General features: G+C 34.2%; 1 protein-coding gene across 4 annotated transcripts; it reads left to right on the forward strand.

Moving 5' to 3' along the window:
* The first annotated feature begins 6,127 nt into the window (after nt 1–6,127).
* LOC110116102 lies at nt 6,128–19,634 on the forward strand. Of its 4 annotated transcripts, none has more exons than XM_020849571.2 (4): nt 6,128–6,253; nt 6,573–7,267; nt 18,172–18,328; nt 19,243–19,634. In XM_020849571.2, exons 2-3 carry the CDS (start codon nt 6,742–6,744, stop codon nt 18,315–18,317), a joined length of 672 nt encoding a protein of 223 aa, XP_020705230.1. In that variant the 5' UTR covers nt 6,128–6,253; nt 6,573–6,741; the 3' UTR covers nt 18,318–18,328; nt 19,243–19,634. The 4 variants fall into 4 exon arrangements, with proteins under 4 accessions (XP_020705230.1, XP_020705231.1, XP_020705229.1 ...); XM_020849572.2 differs by having other exon boundaries at nt 6,196–6,337; XM_020849570.2 differs by having other exon boundaries at nt 6,245–6,385.
* The last annotated feature ends 210 nt before the right edge of the window (nt 19,635–19,844 follow it).

The following is a 19,844-nucleotide window of genomic DNA, read 5'->3' on the forward strand; positions in this document are numbered from 1 at the left end:
TCTTAAATAGAAGAGCTTCAAAGGAGCTCATTAATTGCAAGTTGTCGACTTTATCGTCGAGGCCGATATAGACATCGGCCTGGCCGATCAGTACAAAACTTAGAAGATCGGCCAGAGTATCGCCCTGGATGCAGGACTGGACGATTGAAAATTGGCTGGATCGTCTAGGCCGATCTCACGATCGTCCTGGCCGATCAGTTCAAATCATGGGAAAATCGTCCTGAGAATAGCCCTGGATACGAGCTGGCCGATATTTATCGTCCTGAAGTAACTTAAGGTTTTTGACTGGATCGTCTTGGCTGATCCTGCGATCGTCCAGGACGATATGATCGTATCAATCATCCTTAATTACTCTCTTGATTTCCTGATCAATTAAGGCATAATTTGTGAATATCGTCCAGGCCGATCAATGATCGTCTTGGCCGATAATTTAAAAATACAGTATACCTTAATTGTCTATGGCGGCAACTTCGTTCTATTTTGAGCTCATCGTCCTGGCCGATACACGTATCATCCAGGCCGATGTGTTAATGACGGCTGCCTTAATTAAGAATCCTTATTTAGACTTTTATGTTTTAAGCCTGATCGTCCAGACCGATAAAAAAATCGTCCTGACCAATATGAGTAAAAATAGAAATTCTAAGTCTCTCAAGTGTGTGTGTGTAGGGTTACTTAGCATCAGTCTCTTTGATCTTTACAAGTAGACTCAATAAGTGAAAAAAGTACAGACTGACACAACCCTAAACCTACGCACTCCTGAACTAGCTTTGTCTGTTCCTCCGATCTTCGATTCCTGAAAAGTTCGAAGCAACAAGAAGTCCAAGAGAAATAGTGTTTGTCATTCATCAAAACATAAGCCATGAAAATAGATTTGCAACAGAAAGAGCATTGAATAACATCATTAAAAATATAGTCAAATATTTTATTACTATGCAACCTAGTTTTTAAAATTAAAGAAATTGATATATGAACTAATACCATGAAAGAAAAATTATAATGAATGCACACTTAAAGCACAGTTAAAATGAGGCTAAAATGAAAATAAAATAATAGAAAAAATTTAAAGCTATGCAACCTGTTTTTTAGAATAGAAGAACCCAACACAGAATCAATATCTATAAATATGCAACAAAAGTGCATCAAAGGCATAACAGGTTCTTGCACCTGCATGCATGTGGAGATAAAGTTTTGAACCATCCAGAATGCCAAAGGATTGCACCTATTTATACTAAAGTGTTTGGAATATCAAAGAAGAGAGAAAGTCAAAAGTGAAATGTCAAGATTAAAAGTAAATTAACCTAGCTCCGAGCTTTTGAACTCCTATAAATTAAAAATTTTAACCTCAGGATTAGTTTGGGTCTGTTAGGCTAACAAAACATAAATAAAAAATGATATCCAATTGAATATTCATTACTCCACCCCACGCGCCAAGATTTAATTAAAATCTAGATGTAGAGTATGTCTGTATTCTGCACAAAATAATTTCTCCTCTTCCACATGTTGCATAGTGCTTTGCACTCTCCCTCTTTTATTTTTGCCAAGATGAATCACACACACTCCTTTTGCTTCAGCGTCTCTCACGCTCGAATGCCAGGAAGTGCCTAAATGGATGCTTCAAAAAAGAAATCGAATCACTTAACCCTCATATCACCTTATTCCAAATCCATATATGCGTGAAATATTATTTAAATCCTAAGTAGGAAAAGAGGCAAATATGAGTAGATATCAGACATTAGGCTGATTTTGTTTGATTTTGAATAGATTAAAAATATTAAACTTGAAGCAGGCTAGACAGGTTGAGTTGAATTTGAACCAAATTGGAGTTTAATTTGATTAAATTTGTTTCCAATTAGCTTAAAATGAAATGCTATTTCAAAGAAGAATGTCCAGCCTTACTGAATCATATACTAATACATATGTGGAATTAAAGCATTGATAGCAGTGACATCATTGATAGTATTTGTAGCATTAATAGCATTGATAACATTGATATCATTGAAAGATACGTAGAGAAATGTGTGTGCATTACATCTTTTAATTTCATACAATATATAATTGATAAGATTAGCAAGACTGATAACATTCAAATATTTATGTTCATGCTACAGTGCTGATTCATTGATAACTAATTTATTGATTTTAGATGTATTAACATTTTTACACTTGTTGTTGATTTATGGATTTAAGAGTTTTGCTTCTCATTTTTTTGTTATTGATCATATTGAACATACTAGTGATTACTGAACATTGACGATATTGAATAGTATTGATTCTATTGAGTGAGATAAGCATGCATATTAATTCCTTACAACTTTTATTGAAAGTTATAGTTGGTTTTGAGTTTATGTTGGGCTTTGTAAACTCATTATGTAGTTTTATTGATTTCATGTTAAGGAAGGAGTCAAGATCATGCAGAGGGAAACCAATTAAGATCTTCAGGTTCTCCTTTTGATTTTGTTATATATTTCTTTTACTCCTTTGTAGTCAGAAGCTACTGATAGACTTATTGATTGTTAGTGATCTCATAACTATTGTAAATGTGATTTTGATAAATAAATATAGTGAAATATTTCAAGGTGTATGATATTTAATTGTTTTTGTTGGATGTTGAGTTGTATTGATTATTTGTAGAAGCTCTTGTAAATGATTAAAACTATAAAATAATTTTTTTCTCAAAATTTAATTCTGAGGCATGAAACTTGCCCCCTCCACGAAGAACTTGCCATTCTTCATGGTGGAGTACTATTGATTTAGCTTACCACTTCAACTACAGGAGAGACTCTTACTCAAAAGACCACAACTTGCCCAATCATATTCTATCAATCTTATAGCTCATCAACTTCAAAAACTAAGCTCACTCACCTCTCTTAGCAAGGCACCATAGAGCTCTAACGCAGCTCACAAATAATTCTAGGGAGACAGTCGCCTTAGCTATCACTATGTAGGACTCTCCATGCGATTCACATAGATTTACTCCCCTATATGCAGTCAACATTATTGAGCTCAACCATAGACATATAAATTAAATTCAAGAAAGGTAATTCCCCCTCTAGCTAACTAGAGTGTGACATATGTCTAGGGTGCCTTGTTGAGTTATTGAATAATGTAGCTTTTTTTATTCATTTATTGATGTACTATTCCCTACAACTCTCCCATCCTTATAAATAAATAGTCAACATGTTATTCTTGGATTTTTTTTTGAATTTAGTGAATCATTTTAGAACTTTGAGCATCTATTCTCACTAATATAAATACTCATACAAAAAGTGCATGTTGCTAGAAATGAATGAAGATAGTACAATCATGTCATAGAAGAAGCAAACAAAAATATACTTAGGCTTTATTTAGGACAGCTTTTTTGTTGATTTATATAGTTGTTTTCTAGTACAAAAATTTATAGTACATCGTGGATGTCTCATAACATCTCAAATCATAATGTTGAAAATGTTGTAACACAAAATTAACCATACAAGGAATAAGAATCTACACAATAGAAATTTGAATGGCCCAATTTGTAGATAAAAAAAATATTTGGGCTAGTTAGTAGTAAAGCAAGCAACATAAGTCGAAGGAATGATATGAGATAACATAAGGGCTTATATATTTAAATATTAAAAAAATATAACTAAATGAGAATATAAAGATATAAAAAACAGACATAAGATTATTTTCTTTGCCATTCTCTCTCTCTTAACTCCTTATATATCTTTTTACTTAATAAATAACACCTATATATCATGCAAAAGAATGAATGTAACTAATTATAAGATTAACTTTGAGTGATTTTGATTCTGGTGTTTTTCCTTGCATCAAAATTGATTAAATCAAACATTGTTATATATATATAAAAAAAAAAACAGTAAAGTACCTTATCGATGGAGAAGACTAATTGTTCATTGTGTAAATGCATCTTAAATTGAATAGTATGAAGAGGATGCAATCTCATGAGCTCAAAAAGGGAACTCGTCTTAGGAGTGGTTGGTATAGAAGTCAATAATGACTGGAGTTTCATAATAGTTTTTTAGAAGAAGTCAAGCAATTAAATTACTGAGTAATAGAATGTTCTTATATAACAAATTAGTAAAGGCCAAATGAATTGCATTAAACATAAATGACTTATACCTTTAGAGGTTATAGAAGGCTCTGCATAGGTTAGAAATAATCCTACAAATAAATAGAGCCTATGGAATGAACCTAATATACTACTCTCATTGGGCGTGGGAATTAGATGAGAAAAAGGATTAGCATAATTGAATATAGTGATGGATAGATATATCCTAGAAACCATAGTGCATATGCACAAAAAGAAGTTAACATTTGTATATGCACAAATGAAAGTTGATTATATGCATATGCACAAAAAGAAGTTAACATTTGTATGCCTATATAAAAGTTTATCATATATAAGATTAAATAACATGTAGGAGAAAGAGAAAGTCAATTATGTCCATACTAAGTGAAACCTTGCATAGGCTAAATTTTTTCTAAACTTCTAGCTTCTAAACTACTTTAAAATTTACCAAACATTCAAGATCACAAAAATTCATGTGTGTTCATACTATAACCTTACAACACTTTTTATACAAAATGTATGCTCTTTCAAAAAGTTAAAATAAAATTAAAGCAAGAAAACAAGTAAAATATAACTTGAAATGAGTAATTCTTCCCAAACAATTTTAACAAGAAAATTATGAGTAGTTCATCTCAATCAATTTTAACAAGAAAATAATGTCAGGGAACTGCTAGTTTTCACATCATAAAAAAGTAACACATTTTTTAAGCTTTTGATAGTTTCTCCATGTTAGCATTTTGAATTCACAAGTTAAAAGTCTGTGACACAAACTAAAATTCTATAACATGAGTCAAGCCAAACTTTAATCTGAAGGAACTTGTGCGTTAGTTCTCTTATGTAAACTCCTATCAACCAACCTTATGTTCATCTTATTGTTACTTTTTTTTAATGATATATTTATTACATGAGAAGCAACTTTTCACTATCAAATTGGCTCGAGCTTATGTTAGAACCATTGAATCAATTGGTGGATAAGGAGAAGAGTTCTGCCTTATTGTATTAATAGGAAGCCTACACTACTGAGAAAAAAATATTTCACATTAGGTGAAGAAGACCATAGAGGAGGGTAAATAGGAAATTTAAGGATCTTACGACAATTTATAGGTGTAGACATCAATTTCACTTCAAACGATTGATCTTTCCATTTACCTCTTCATTTTCACTTGAATGTATTCGATTACGATTCTAAAAATGTTTAGCGAGCAATAGATGTCGATAGAAGCTTAGGGTATACAAAGGGTAACGAGCATCGTAACTGATAGGATGCGAAAAGATAGTGAATGAGCTAAACGAAGATGAAGAACAATAATTTATGACGATGGGTTATAACTGAAAAGGACTTAAACAATGCGAACATGAAGATGACAGAGTGGGGAAGAAGAGTGAGTTGCTTTCGGTAAAAGAACCATACTATGAAGAGTCGAAACAATGGAGAAGCATTCGAAACCCAAAAGCTGCTAAGAAGAAGAGCTTCTTGTCAAATCGGACGAGAAGCATACAAATAATCATGGAGGGTAAGAACTCGCTTAATACATTAATAGTCATTTAAACTAATTAATGCTTTAACCTATAATTGCACATTTAAGATATTTTTAATTTTATAAATTATTCATAATAAAATTAATGGACATGATAATATTTGAAAAAAAATGAAAGGCTAAGATTTGATATGGGTAGAAACTCAAGCCCGTTTTATAATATTAGTATATATTTGCAGGAAAGTCATTTGAACTAGTGGATTATTCTCTTTATTTCTCCATTCTTACACAACTTCTTAGATCATGCACATAGAGCTAACAAGTTAATAACTCAGGTATCATCTAGGAATAAATTTGAATTCAACAACCCAAGTGAGAAAATATTAATAATAATAAAATTCAAAAGCAATATGTTTTTTTTTCTGACAAAAATTAGTTCAATTAAATTGAGGTAAAACATCAAATACACTTGCTTATGCTAAAATTAAACACGAATTTTAGGATTAAATAAATTTGTTTGATATTTTATCTTAATTTAATTGAGCTATATTTTACGGAAAAAAATTGGCCTATTGCTCTTAATTTTTATTTTTCGCGCTTGGGTTGTTGTTTTGTTATTTTTTTTATTTTTCCGTTGGTTTCATAGCCCGTATCGCGCTTGGGTTGTTGGTTGAAGGCTTCAAGCCGAATCTACAAGCCAAGGGTTCGTCTCTGTTGTGCAACACTAATAAATGCTTCTGATCTCCTACTTTTGAAATGGAGTGGGCTCTTCGTTTCGTTTTTTAGGGTTTGCTTCTGAACATCGGCGTGAATTTTAGATTCGGTGTTGTCCAGCGTAAGTTAGTTTGCACAGTTGGTTTCGATGTCGGTGTGATGGAGTTTGAGGGTTTTCTTGGATCTCTCGAGTTACATGTTGGCATTTGACTTAATGTTATTGATTTTTATGCCTTTTTTGAGAAATCGTATTTATTTATTTATTCCTGTTGGCTGATTGATTGTTTGTTTGAATTTTTTTTCGATAGGTTTCTTTATTCAATTTGTATCTGCTGAGCCTGTACTTTTCAATGGGAGGGGGTACGCATACCATGGCGTCTTTTGGCAAAAAATTCCATTTTTTCATTGCGTTTTGAAAGAAATATAAGTTTTGTACATTTTGAGAGGCAGGAGCTTTTTCGTTAACTGGTTGTGAATATGCCGAGTGGAGGAGAAATAGATATTGTGATTGATATGGCAAGTTCCACTAATACTGCCATTGAGAATATGCACAATGTCGGAGAAGGGAAGAATTCGTTGTGTGAGGTATGGAGTGGCTTTGTTGTCTGTGACCGGTCAATTAGAAGCCAGGAAGCTTTGGGGTTTGAGAATAAGTTGCATGATTGTGCTGAGGTTCGGCTGGAGAATGGGGAGGCTTTGCTAGTGAATAAAAGGGTTGTAGGGGACGAGAAGGTTGAAAAGGTTGTGGGAGCTGAGAATCCTAAGAAGAAAGGATGTAAGAAACCTCCCAAGCCTCCCCGCCCTCCCCGCCCTCTGTCACTGGATTTTGCTGACCAGAAGCTCGTAAGGGAGATTTCTGAGCTTGCGATGCTGAAGAAGGCTAAGGCTGATAGAATGAAGATATTGAAAAAAATAAAAAATGGGAAATCAGCTTCATCTTCTGCTGGAAACACTTTTGCGCTGGTTGTTTCTCTTATTTTCTGCATTGTAATTTTTTGGCAAGGTAAACATCATCCATTATTTTGCTAGTCTATGCTTATAATTGATTAGTGTTCTCTATTTTTTGTTTCTTTAGATTTGGAAAGAATACTGGGTTATTTAACTGTGATGTTTGAATGGCATTTTTTTTTTAACATGAGATGCATTAATTCTTGATTTATACAAACAAATCAATTCTTCTTTTGCTACAATACACTACAGAAGTCACTTTTCAGGATGCATGAGTGTTTCAATTTATTTAAAGTCAAGTTTGTCAAATGCGAAACCTAAGCAAGAGTTAGAACCTAGATTTTTTACCTTTACCGACACCCTTGTATAATGTTTACATAACTAGTTGATTCATCCTTAAAATAGGTTGAGTTGGTGGAGACTCACAAAGAAAGAGGCAAAGGGAAGGATTTTTCTACCTTTTTAATGTATCACTACCCTGATGCTAGGTATTTTAGCTATTTACAGAAGATATGCTTCTGTCCATTTGGAGGCATCTTCCATATTGTGTCTTTTGAGGTGATTGCCTAGTATGATAGGAATGGTAAAAGAAAGATATTCTCTAGTTTTGGTATGTGAAAACAATTTAGATCAAATGTATGATATTTCATGGTTCTGGATACAGTTGGAAGCCATGTGTTAGGGAAAATTTAAGTATGAAATTGGCACTTGATATGGGTTTGCAACTGTAATCCTGGATAGATAGGTAGTAAAATATAAAGTAGGAGATCAGCACTTGATATTAGTTTATACCAATGATAGAAACCTGAGCAACAAGGTTTGTCAAATTGAACAAATTTCTCTATAAAGTGAGATATAGAATTACAACATTAGAAGAAAAGTCAGGCCTTGCTATTTGAGATCAGTATATAAATAGGGAAAATTTTTAGTATGAAATTGGCACTTTAAATTATTTTGCAACTGAAATTCTTGATAGGCAGGTAAAAATTAAAGTAGGAGATCAGTAGTTAATATTGGTTTCTACCAATGATAGCAACCTGAGCAACAATGTTTGTCAAATTGAACAAATTTTGCTATAAAGTTAGATATATAACTGCAACATTAGAAGAGAAGTGAAGACTTTCTATTTGAGATCACAAGTAATTCTTCTAATGTTGTAGTTTTTTGTCTCTTTATGGTCAACTTTGCTGCTTAATGCTAACTTTTGTCTTAGATCTCATTATACAAATATGAACAACTCTTACTACTTTTGTGGCTACCAATGCAAAGCAACACAAAAAATTGTTCTATCATCTAATGCCATATTGAAATTGATGCAAGTTCAATTATAGTTCCTATAACATCCTACATTTTTTGGTTTGAGTTAGGTATAATTTTTGGTGTGGCCTATGGTTGCATCTTGGATGTTGGCTTCAATATGTTTGAAAATCATTTCAAGAGTGTTAAAAAAGCTATATAGGTTTTGGAAGTATGGTAGGATAAGTGGAGTAAAGATGTTACAAGTAGGGTTCAACCTAGGCCAACATATGCTAACAAGTTTCATGAAAGTTTAAGGTCTTGGTGTAAAGATTATATGAAACCTCTGGGCTAGGTAACACTGAGAATATTTTAAGTAACATGTGTAGATCTGATTTGGAGTGTTTCATAAAATTTCAAGGGCTTTAGGAGTTTTCATGGGGTTTGGAATAAGACTAGGTCTTTATGAAACCACTTTGACCTGATAGCCCTATGTATTATTTATGACTTGAGGGGATAGGTTTGGTGTTAGAATCAAGGACTAAAATCTCCTAGATTTAATAGAGGGGTATGTTTAGATTTTTTCTGGAGATTTTAGGAAATTTTGAAGTTTTTTAAGACACCCGTTTGTCTAATAGGATTATGTCTTATTTGTTACATCTATGGCTGATAGCCCCCAATGAGGTTTTGATGGGATTTTTAGTTGTTAGAATTTGGGGAATTACTGTACAGAAGTGTAGTGGGATAATATTAGTAGGGTTCTACAGTAAGATTCTAGTAGAATTAGAAATGAAAATAAATAACTACTCACCTAAGTAGTAGAGGATCAATGCCACCATAAGATTCCCCCTTTGAGAAATCGGCCACCAAACTTATTCCACGATAAAAAAACTCAAATTTTAGCAAAACATCATCAATTTTGAATCCGTTGATTTTCTTCCAGCACATGATATATGGTACTATTACAAACAGAGAAAATTCAAATGCAAAGAGAGGTGAAAGGTATTATAGTTGACCAATAAGTGGAGGAGAAAAGAGGAGGTAGATATACTTTATATATTCCACTCTAATCATATGGTTGCCTACCGCTCTAGAGTGGGAAGTGGCTAATTGATTTAAATTATTTCAATTAATTATTTTCCACTTAAATCTACATATTTTTCCGACAATTTTGATACTTTAGTCTAAAAAATTTGAAATTTTGGATTATGAAAATTCAAAAGTTCAAACTTATGAAACTCAAATTTTCAACCTTTACGAGTACTCAAAAAATTAAAATTACTGAACATACTCTCTCATTTCAAGCATGCAGCACATAAATTTAAAAGGTCTTGATTAGGATTTTATTTTCTTTTTTCTTGCTTTTGCTTATTGTGGTTCGTATAGTTTGTACTGTAGGAGGTTTTTTGTGCTACATCATATTTATTTATCACACCATGATTGATAATTTCACCCATTTAAGATGTTTTTTCTTTAAAAACACTTTTTGAGTGTGATGAAAATGAGAATGTTATGATGTATATGCAATAAAAAATTGAAAGGATAGAGTGAAATTTCATTATCTCCGAGTCACTGAGAGTAGTATCTTAAGAAAATAAAGTGGTGAAAATAAATCATAGAGTTTTGGGCATTTCTAATACAAAGTAAAGTGGCGAAAAACAAAATGGCAAAGTGGGCAAAAGATTTGCAAAATAACTTGGGCAATGTAGAGTATACAAATCCCGCAATAATCATTAGAAATATCTGGGGTAAAAAGATTTACAAAGCCAACACCAACTTGTTGATCTATGGCTCATGTTGATGGCTTATATGAAAGAGGTTTTGATTTTGGAGTTGGGCATATTTGGGAGTCCTTTATTCTCCATTGAACTTATGCACTGTGCAAATTGACATCTGACATCATGAAAATGTTTTTGTGTTCCATTGCCATATGAAAAATTGCCAGAAATTGTAGATTATTATTCATAGTAGCTGTTTTATCTATAATTTGACCTGTACTTTAAGCTATTTTCTTTTGATATGTGATTGTTTGATCAATTTTGAGTTTTATGATCTTATAACCTTACCTCTATTATAAACATGCTTAAACGATAGTCAAAGGGTGGTCCTTTGGCAATAGGCTTGTAATAGATTAAATACGTAGAAAACTAGTCTGTGAAAGTGTTTATAAGATATATGGCTATAATTATTAGGATAAAGATTGAACTTATGATATGCATTTTAGTACTGGTGAGATAACTAATCATCAATTGATTTTATTAGAAGATAAAAGTGATACCTATGCATGATATGTTCTCATATCTAGGATGCATTATATTACAAATGAGGCTATAGGCAAGGATTATAATTTTTAGCGCTGAGGATAGATAGGTTTAAAAGTGCCTTAATATGATTATTTTATAAGAGAATATCACATAAACTAAAGAATATCATTGTAGACATGAAAGATATGCTTATACACATGCAATTATACTTATTATATTATATTGATTTGATTGTTAGAGAATAACTAAGTCAGTAGTAGAGAAATTAAGCATTTCAAAAATTAAAGTATTATGATGGATGTATGAAAACATTAATAAAAATAAATTTTTTATTTGTTATATTAAACGGATGGTCAAATGATTTCTAATATAACTAAGGAACTGCAAATTATATTAACTGTTTCAGGGCCTTTACAAAGAGTGATTAAAAGTCTATGTTATATTGCAACCAAGTTGGAGTGTTCAATTTTTCATGCAACACTCAATTAAGATGAAGGGAGAATAAACATTTTTAAGGTTGAGCCCAAATAATTGGAATAAAGCTAATAATGATGACGATGATTTAACATTTTCTAATACCTAAGTTTTTGTATTATGCTATCCTCAGGAACATTTGTTTTATGTCTATAAAGATCATTGAATTAGTTTGATCATTTTAGTTTACATATTAACTAATCTGCTTGATTTGGTATGTATAATATATAAAAAAAACAAATAGACCAAAAAAAAAACAAATAGACCGAGCTATACTTCAAAATAGAATTAATCAAATGTTCGTTCGTTCTATTCAATTCAGTTTCTTATGATTAAAATTCTTTTTTGTTTTTCTTTAAAAGTCTTGAAAATAATGTATTGAGAGTACAATACATGAAATCTCTTGAAAATATGACATACCAATTAATTAAGCACTTTAACATTGATATACACATGCACCAAATCATCATGCACTATGCGAAATTAAACTAAACTGCTTAGTCATTGAAACCTAAGCCCATGATATTTTTTGTAATAACATCGAGCTTAGAATCTCTTATATCTTTAAGAAAAGTAAGAAAATATTTTAACGACCTATAGAAGTAAAATTGCAACTAATTAGATGTATTATCTTGATCACCATACAACCAATCCTTAGCGTAGGCCAAAGCTTCATCACTATCATGTTTCAAAGCACTTCGATATTGATTAAGAATTCTAGAATTATTACTAAAAACACTTTCAGAAGTCACGATAGAAATTGGAATGCATAAAATATCATGAGCCATAATTTAAACTTTGGGAAATCTATACTGACTACCTTTCGACTTTTCTAAGATATCTAATTCATTTTTTCTATCAAGTTTGGGCTCATCTAAGTATATTTCATATTCATACTTTCTAGGCATCGTAATCTCTACTTGAAAAAAAATTATAATCTTGTACGAATGTTTACACATATGTTGCATGCATACAAACTTTAGTAATTAATTGGTAGAGACTAAAATAAGAAACCAACACAATTTATAAAATGTCACCTGCATAAATTGTGATTTTATAGTTGTTGAAGATTGGCTGGTTGAAGGAGAGTTTTGAGTATATTGAATTGCTACTGATGCATTTGAGGATGAAGTTTGGTTGTTTATTTTGAATGGTTTGCAAATAGTATGAAAAACTTCTCCCTCACTTTTGTATTCTCACAAACATAATCTCTACTATAAAACATTTTATAATAACATCCAATAAAGTTAAATTTATAAATTTGATTAAGAACGACAGTAATAATAGCTAAGATAACATTGAAGTTTGACCAATATTTCTCAATTTAAAAATCATGCCAATAGCCATTCTTATATATTATTGCCTACTTGTTATTTCATGTCTTAAAGTTGCATATGCAGTAGAGATATAGGGAAAATAGAGATTTATAGTTGGAAATTTGGTTCCAAAGACACAAGTGATCTCATAAATGGGTACTAAGAATTTTCAAATGCTGACCATCTTATCAGATTCAACACTGGAAGGACATCACATGTAGTTGGAATAAAAACACATCTATAATAAATTGCACTGTCAAGTAAGGGTGCAATATTTGACCCGACCCGAAACCTGGCCCAAAAAATTTTGGGTTCGGGTTAACTCGTTTGCCTGACGAGTCGGGTTCGAGTTATATTTTCTGACCCATTTATCAAACCGGATTGGGTTCGGGTTGATTCGGAAACCCGAAATCAACCTAAGAGCAATGCACAAAGCCACAAAGTAGACAAGGAGAGCTCGACTGAGGTAGGGCAATTGGAGAGCGGACAAGGATGCAAGAGCGTTATTAGCGTGGGCCTGTTTGGATGCATGTCTAGGGTTTGCTTTTCGTCTTCTAGTCTTCTACATTTATTCATTGTTGTTTTGCCGCCTCCGACGTTGCTCTTGTCGGATCGAAGTTCTGAATGGGTGCAAGCTTCTTTGCCTCCTTGTGTCGACATTCCTGTTGGAACGGAATTTTGAATAGGTCCAAGATCCTTCGCCGCCTCCTCCACGTTGATCCTGTTGGATCGGGGTTCTGAACAGGTCCGAGCTTCTTCGCTCTTCATCTCCTCGGATGTTGCGCCTGTTGCCTCAAATAGCCCTTGAGCGCAGATATGGCTACTACTAGAGTTCGGGTTGGCGGGTTGGGTCGGGTCAACCCGACAACTCAGCGAGTCCGATCCGTGATAGGAATTTGTCCTTTACCTAGCATAAACAATAATAACAAGATAAAACACAGCAAAAATCAGCGAGAAAGATGTTTATTTTAGCACAACAAACCAAGATAGAAGTTAATCGACTATTCGAGAAGTAGATCGGCTCTCAATAAACCCTAGGCGCTGCTAGGAAAAATTTTAAAGAAAGCTACAACAAACACACATAACATGATAAAATAAAACAACCCCATTAACCCCTCATATAAACCTTTCTACTTCCCTCCATATTTTGAATTCAAATCATGCCAAATCCCTTAATAAATGCCTCTCACATCTTTCCTAAAAAGCTTCCCCAAAACCTCTTCTTCAATAAGTGATAAAGGATGTCCTGGGCCCCACAGGAGAGCGAAAAGATTTTTTTTTTATTTGTTGAAATGTTTGTGGGCCCCATATCAATACTCCTTTCTCGAAAAGTTACCTTGTCCTCAAGGTGGAAAGAGAGAAACTGCTTCTGGATGGTATTATAGGGCTCTCATGTCGCCACATATTCTTGTATATCTTTCCGCTTGATCAGCACCTCCCTGATCTCCGGGTCTCTTTGGCGAACCACTTTTACCCCCAGTAGTTCTAATATCATATCCATATCCTCTGACAGTGTGGTAGGTAGTGTGGGCGAGAGTTTATGGGCTCCAATGGCTTGTTTCAATTGCAATACATGAACTATTGGATGGATGGTTTAGGTTGGTAGCCAATGTAGGCGATATGCTACTGCACTAATGCGTTTCACATGCTCTGCCTCAAATCGACTATACACCAAAATGTCATTGAAGAAAACCAATACAAACTTGTGGATGTAGGGCTTAAAAACCTTCTTATAAGCGACTGGAAGATAGTTGGAGCTTTGGTAAGCCCAAAGGCATCATTAAAAACTCGTAGTGACCTTTATGAGTACTGAAAGCAGCCTTATGGATGTCAGTGGGTTGCATTCTGATATGATGGTATCTTGATTTTAGATCAATCTTGGAGTATATCATCGCTCCATATAACCCATCCAGCAACACATCAATGACTGGTATAGGAAACTTATCCAACACAATTTCTTTATTTTGAACTCCATAATCTACACAAAATCTCCAACTACCATCCTTCTTTTTCACCAATAATATAGGACTGGAGAAGTGACTAATACTGGGAAGAATGATTTGGGACCCCAACATCATCTTGATTAGTCTCCCAATTTGTTCATTCTGAACCTGTGAGGTAAAGTCGAACTCTAATTGGGGATACCCCCTCCTTCAAGATGATGGCATGCTCATACTCCCTTGGGGGAGGTAGGACTTGAGGTAGCTGGAACACCTCACTAAATTGATGGAGTGGCTGGATTATCTCTGGAACCTCCTCTTTCCTCATACATCCTCCTCCCCCTCCCTCGAGGCTCTGGAGCTCCACCAAGAATTCCATTCATACTCCCTGGATTGCCCTCATCATGATCTTAAGAGAAACTTTTGTTTTGGACCGACAGACTAGGATCCCCCCTTATTCTCACCTTCCTCCCTCTCAAGATGAATTCCATAGTCAATGCTTTCCCATCCACCTTAGTTTCTATCAATGTTTGTAACCACTTCATGCCCAAAACTATATATGTGCTCTCTAACTCAAAGGGAAGAAAATCCTACTTCACTGGATCTTCTGCAGTGTCACCAACAACCCTAAGCAAATGCCTCTACTCTTCTCCATCTTCACCGTTCCCATCATCACCCAAAAACAGCCTGTGTCGACTATGTTAAGCCCCAATTGGTCCACAACCTGGTTGGAGATGAAGTTGTGGGTTACCTCACTGTCCACCAGAACTATCACTAATTCTTCTCTTATTTGTCCTCAGTCAGCTGCTTGAAATTTCCCCCTGGTCGTGCTCCCAATCCCCTATCCTTGATTACTTATCTCTAAATGGGCACAATTTGTGCCATAAAAGTAGTCGTCGTCTGATATGAAGCTCCCAAATTGTTGCCCTTGTTACTTCTCTCAAGTGAGTTTTTGTCATCCATCAATTGGGCTAGCTCCATAGCCCTCCCCCAACCCTTGTCGTCTTGATAACCGGACAACAGCCCTTACCTCTGGCTTGAGTCCCTTCTTGAAATTCCCCTCCAACACTGCTCAGAAAGCTTCCTCAATCGGCTAGAAAGGTACTTAAACCTCTCCCGATAATCCATCACTATCTCTTCTTGAACAAGAGCAAATAATTGCTCGTAGAAGTCTTCTTTTCCCAACTGGTTTTGAAAATTTTCTAATAAACTATATTTGAACTCTCTCCTTGATCGAATTGGTTCTCTCACGTCTCTCCGCTGATACCAAGACAAGGCTTTCCCCTCCAAGCATAAACTTGCCTCCATGAGTCTCTCTTTCTCCGTCAGCCCATTCACTACAAAGTATCTATCCACTCTATAGGTCCACCCATGAGCATCTTCCCTTTTTAAAAACGGGTATCATCCGTTTTTTCTCTCTCGGATCCCCTCCGTTCCAATTTTCCCTTCCACCTCCTACTCCTCCCATATAGCGATTATTGTGATCTCTCCATTGTTCTTTCCCACCCCTTCTTTCATAGATATCCTCTTCCTCAAAATCAGCCATTCTTATTTCTTCCTATCAATTTTCCTTATGCTATATCCTTCACCCATTCCCCTTCTAGTTATCGGTTGAAGTGGCATATTTTCCCTATCGCCCAAGATTTCTGCCTCTCGATCATCCCTCATTGTGCCAATATTGGGGTTTCCCCCACTTCTTTGGTCACCTGCCGGTGCGTTCGCCTCTAATGTTGTCGGTTCGGTGTGAAGCTCTAATATTTTCTTCATCATATCCTCTAGATTAGAAAACCTTCTTTTCATGTATAAAATCCTTTCTTTAACCTCAGATTTGAATTGACCAACTTCTCCTTCTAGTTTCTCCTCCAAAGCATCCACTTTTTTCGGCACAATAGGTCCCAAAAATGTGCTTTGATACTAATTTGATATGAATTTTTCCTCAACACTACAAAAACAACAAGAACAAGATAAAACACAACAAAAATCAGCGATAGATGTTTATTTCAGCACAACAAACCAAAATACAAGTTGATCTACTATTCGAGAGGTAGATCAACTCTCCACAAACCCTAGTTGCCGCTAGGAACAATTCCAAAGAAAACTATAACAAACACACATAACATGATAAAATAAAACAACCCTATTAACCCCCATATAGACATTCATACTTCCCTCCTTATTTTGAATTCGAATCAGCCTAAATCCCTTAATAAATGCCCCTCACATCTTTCCCCAAGAGCTCCCTCCAAATCATCTTCTTCTATAGGTGATAAAGGAGGTCCTGGGCCCCATAGGAGAGCTAAAAGGTTTTTTTGATTTGCAGAAAAGTTTATGGGCCCCACATCAGTCTGGTTCGGATTTCCGATCCGTTTGCAAAATCAAGTCGGGTTAGGGTCAAATCATTTGGACTTTGGTCAATTGGGGTTGGACTCGAACCCGATCCATTTTGACACCCCTACTCTCAAGCATAATAAATGTTGAATTCCATCTTGTAGGTACATATTGTCTCAATCCTCTCGTACCATCAAGACAATTTTGCCTAACACATTCACATAATTTTTGTTTTTTGCTTGAGAGCCTTTAACATATTTGATGCTCTCATTCACCTTTAAGGTAGAATAATTAATTTCCTTCAAATCCTTCTGAACAATGAGATTAACAATATGTGCACAACATATAATATGAAGGAATTCACTTTGACAAAGGAGGCTATCTTTCAAATTCAAATGATTCCGTAGGAAATTGATAGAGGCAGTATTTGTAGAAGCATTATTTAAAATAACACTGCATAGCATAGCATATATTCAATTTTTCAGTCAACTAGAAACTGTTAGAGTTTTTAATACAAAACTCTGCCATCGCCGGGGGGTGGGTGGGGATAAAACCAAAATTTATTTCTTGTTTTTGAATTGCTAATTATAATTAATAAGTTATGCAGTTAAACAAATAAAATTATCTTTGTTGATTTCTTTTCTCATGAGTGCTCTTTGTTAGGGGTGAGAACATTCGGGCCGAGTTTTCTTTTAGAACTTGCTAGATGGCTATGTACATACACTGTCATGTATGATTATATATATATTTTTTATTTTTTTGTCATGTATGATTATATAGTGATGGCACATTTCTTGACATGAAAGGTACAGTTTGACCCTTAAAGGGCACAAAATGAGGCATTTAAGAATGATCTAAATTATTTCAGAAAATAGAGGAAATATTAAATTTGACTTTTATGTAGTTAAGATAGTTTTAAGATGAATAAGGTCAAGAAGAACATGCATTTACTTGAATAGCACCTTTCATGGTAAGCCCTTTATCTAGTGCATTTCTTCAAATATTATATTATTTTAGGAGGCTTAGATTCTTATTCATTTATACGTTTATGCTGAAATGTCCAGGTTTGTCTTTTGTCAAAGTGCTCAAGTCTATTGAATTATTTGATTTTTTTTTTCTCGATGCTAGTTGTAATCTAGTACAAATTCATGCTGCACCAAACCCATTGAATATTCATTTCAATATTAGTACAATCATATCTATTGATTGCACCTTTCATTCTATTTAACAACAAAAACAAGTGTTCAGATGTCTATTGTGATTTGTTTGATGCATGAACCAGCTTGCATCTTACGTGTTTTAGCAGGAAGTCCTTTTGAAAACTGTCTATTTGTTATTTTAATTTTAATTATAAGTTTTCTCCTTCTCTATACCAATGATTTGGATTTTTTTTCCATCCAGGAGTCTTTCCAAAAGGCAGGACAAACTCAACTTTTCTAGGATCTCCACAATCAACGATTGGAACCACTGCTACTAGCAGCAGCAGCAGCAGCAGCATTTCGATTGAGTTTTACCGTAATGTCTCCATTAACACTGGATCAAGCTGAGCTTCCCCCAAGTATGCGAAGTTCATTAACGTGTTTACGAGTAAAATAAGGCATTGTTGCTTATCTAGATGCATGAAACCCATCGCATTGCAAGCTATAGGCATTCTTATCAGTTTGAAACATTTGTTCGAAGTCATGAAAATCAGATTAGGCATGGAATGAGAAGAGAATGGTTTAAAATTCAATAGTTTAATTGGGGTTGGATCAAAGGTTAATTAGGTTAATATAATATGTATTTAAATTACTTAAATATAATCTAAATGGCGTAATAATGATATAATAATATTGTGATAATAAAAATATGTTACTAAAAATAATTATAGCTCATACAAATAATATTTACAATAATTATAAATTAATAGTTTTATGAAAATACGAACCTATGAAGGAGAGACATTGTGGTTCAAGGAGGATTGCGTGTGGGTGGCCGTCATCAAGAATGGGAGATGATCACCAACGTGGGTGAAGGGCAAGGGTGGATGAAATTGCGCATGAGAGAGCGCAGCCGGTTTTGATTTCTGTTATTTCGAGTAATAGGGTTGTGGAGTTTTCAATCAATAAAATTTATATATTTAAATTTTATGATAAAATTTTCAGCCTTTATATTATTGAGCAATCCTGCTTATTACTGCATTATTTGCACTGGTTAATTCTACCAATTCAACAGTAATTCATTTGAACCCGTAATTGTAGTCAGTTCCATCCAGTTTGATGTGACACCGGTTTTTAAAGTTAACCTATTGATCGGTCCTATTTTTCAAACATTGTTTTAATTATTAATTTCATTATAACATAATTATAGAATCATTGCATCACTCTTATGGATGTTTGCAACCCCAGTTATTTGAACTCAGGATGTTTAATTCCGTTCTTTTAACTTTTTTTTTTCTCTCTGATATACAAATGCATGATTGGAATCTGAAAGGGAGGACGCTGTTAAAAGAATGAGCAGCAGCTGAATGGCCCGGAGCTTTGGATTTCGACTTCTTTAGTCAATATGAACCAGGGATTTGGCATTTTTCCTTCATAATCCGCATGTGTATATTTGACGGCTCTTGCCTCGAGCCTGCATTGTGTGCATTGAACATGAGCTTGATGATCTTGAATTTCTGAGAATGGTGATTGCTAACTGTTCAGTTCTCTGGCATCCCTGCGTCACGTTGGATTTTTTAACCAGTTGTCTGATGAAGGTCAATTCCTGATGAATTTTATGTTTATCTAATTAATTATTTATTTATTTAGTGTTAATTGATGGAATTTCTTGAAACTTGGATTAGTATGCACGTTTAAAAGAGTAGCTGAGTAAGTTTCCATTTCTGATGTTCGTGTTCTGAGAGCTGCAACTGAGAATTAAAATAAACCAAGAAGAGTGCCTTAACGGCTGACTAGCTATCATGCACATTTACTGTTATTGAAAAAAAAAAAAGAGACTTGTATAGTAAATGAAAATGAAAAGTTGATAAAGCCGGAACGCCTGTCTTGACAGCAATCTATACAAATATAACCTTCCATTGCAACCAAAATGTA

This window comes from Dendrobium catenatum, unplaced genomic scaffold (assembly GCF_001605985.2).
Source record: "Dendrobium catenatum unplaced genomic scaffold, ASM160598v2 fragScaff_scaffold_456, whole genome shotgun sequence".
Lineage (NCBI taxonomy): Eukaryota > Viridiplantae > Streptophyta > Magnoliopsida > Asparagales > Orchidaceae > Dendrobium > Dendrobium catenatum.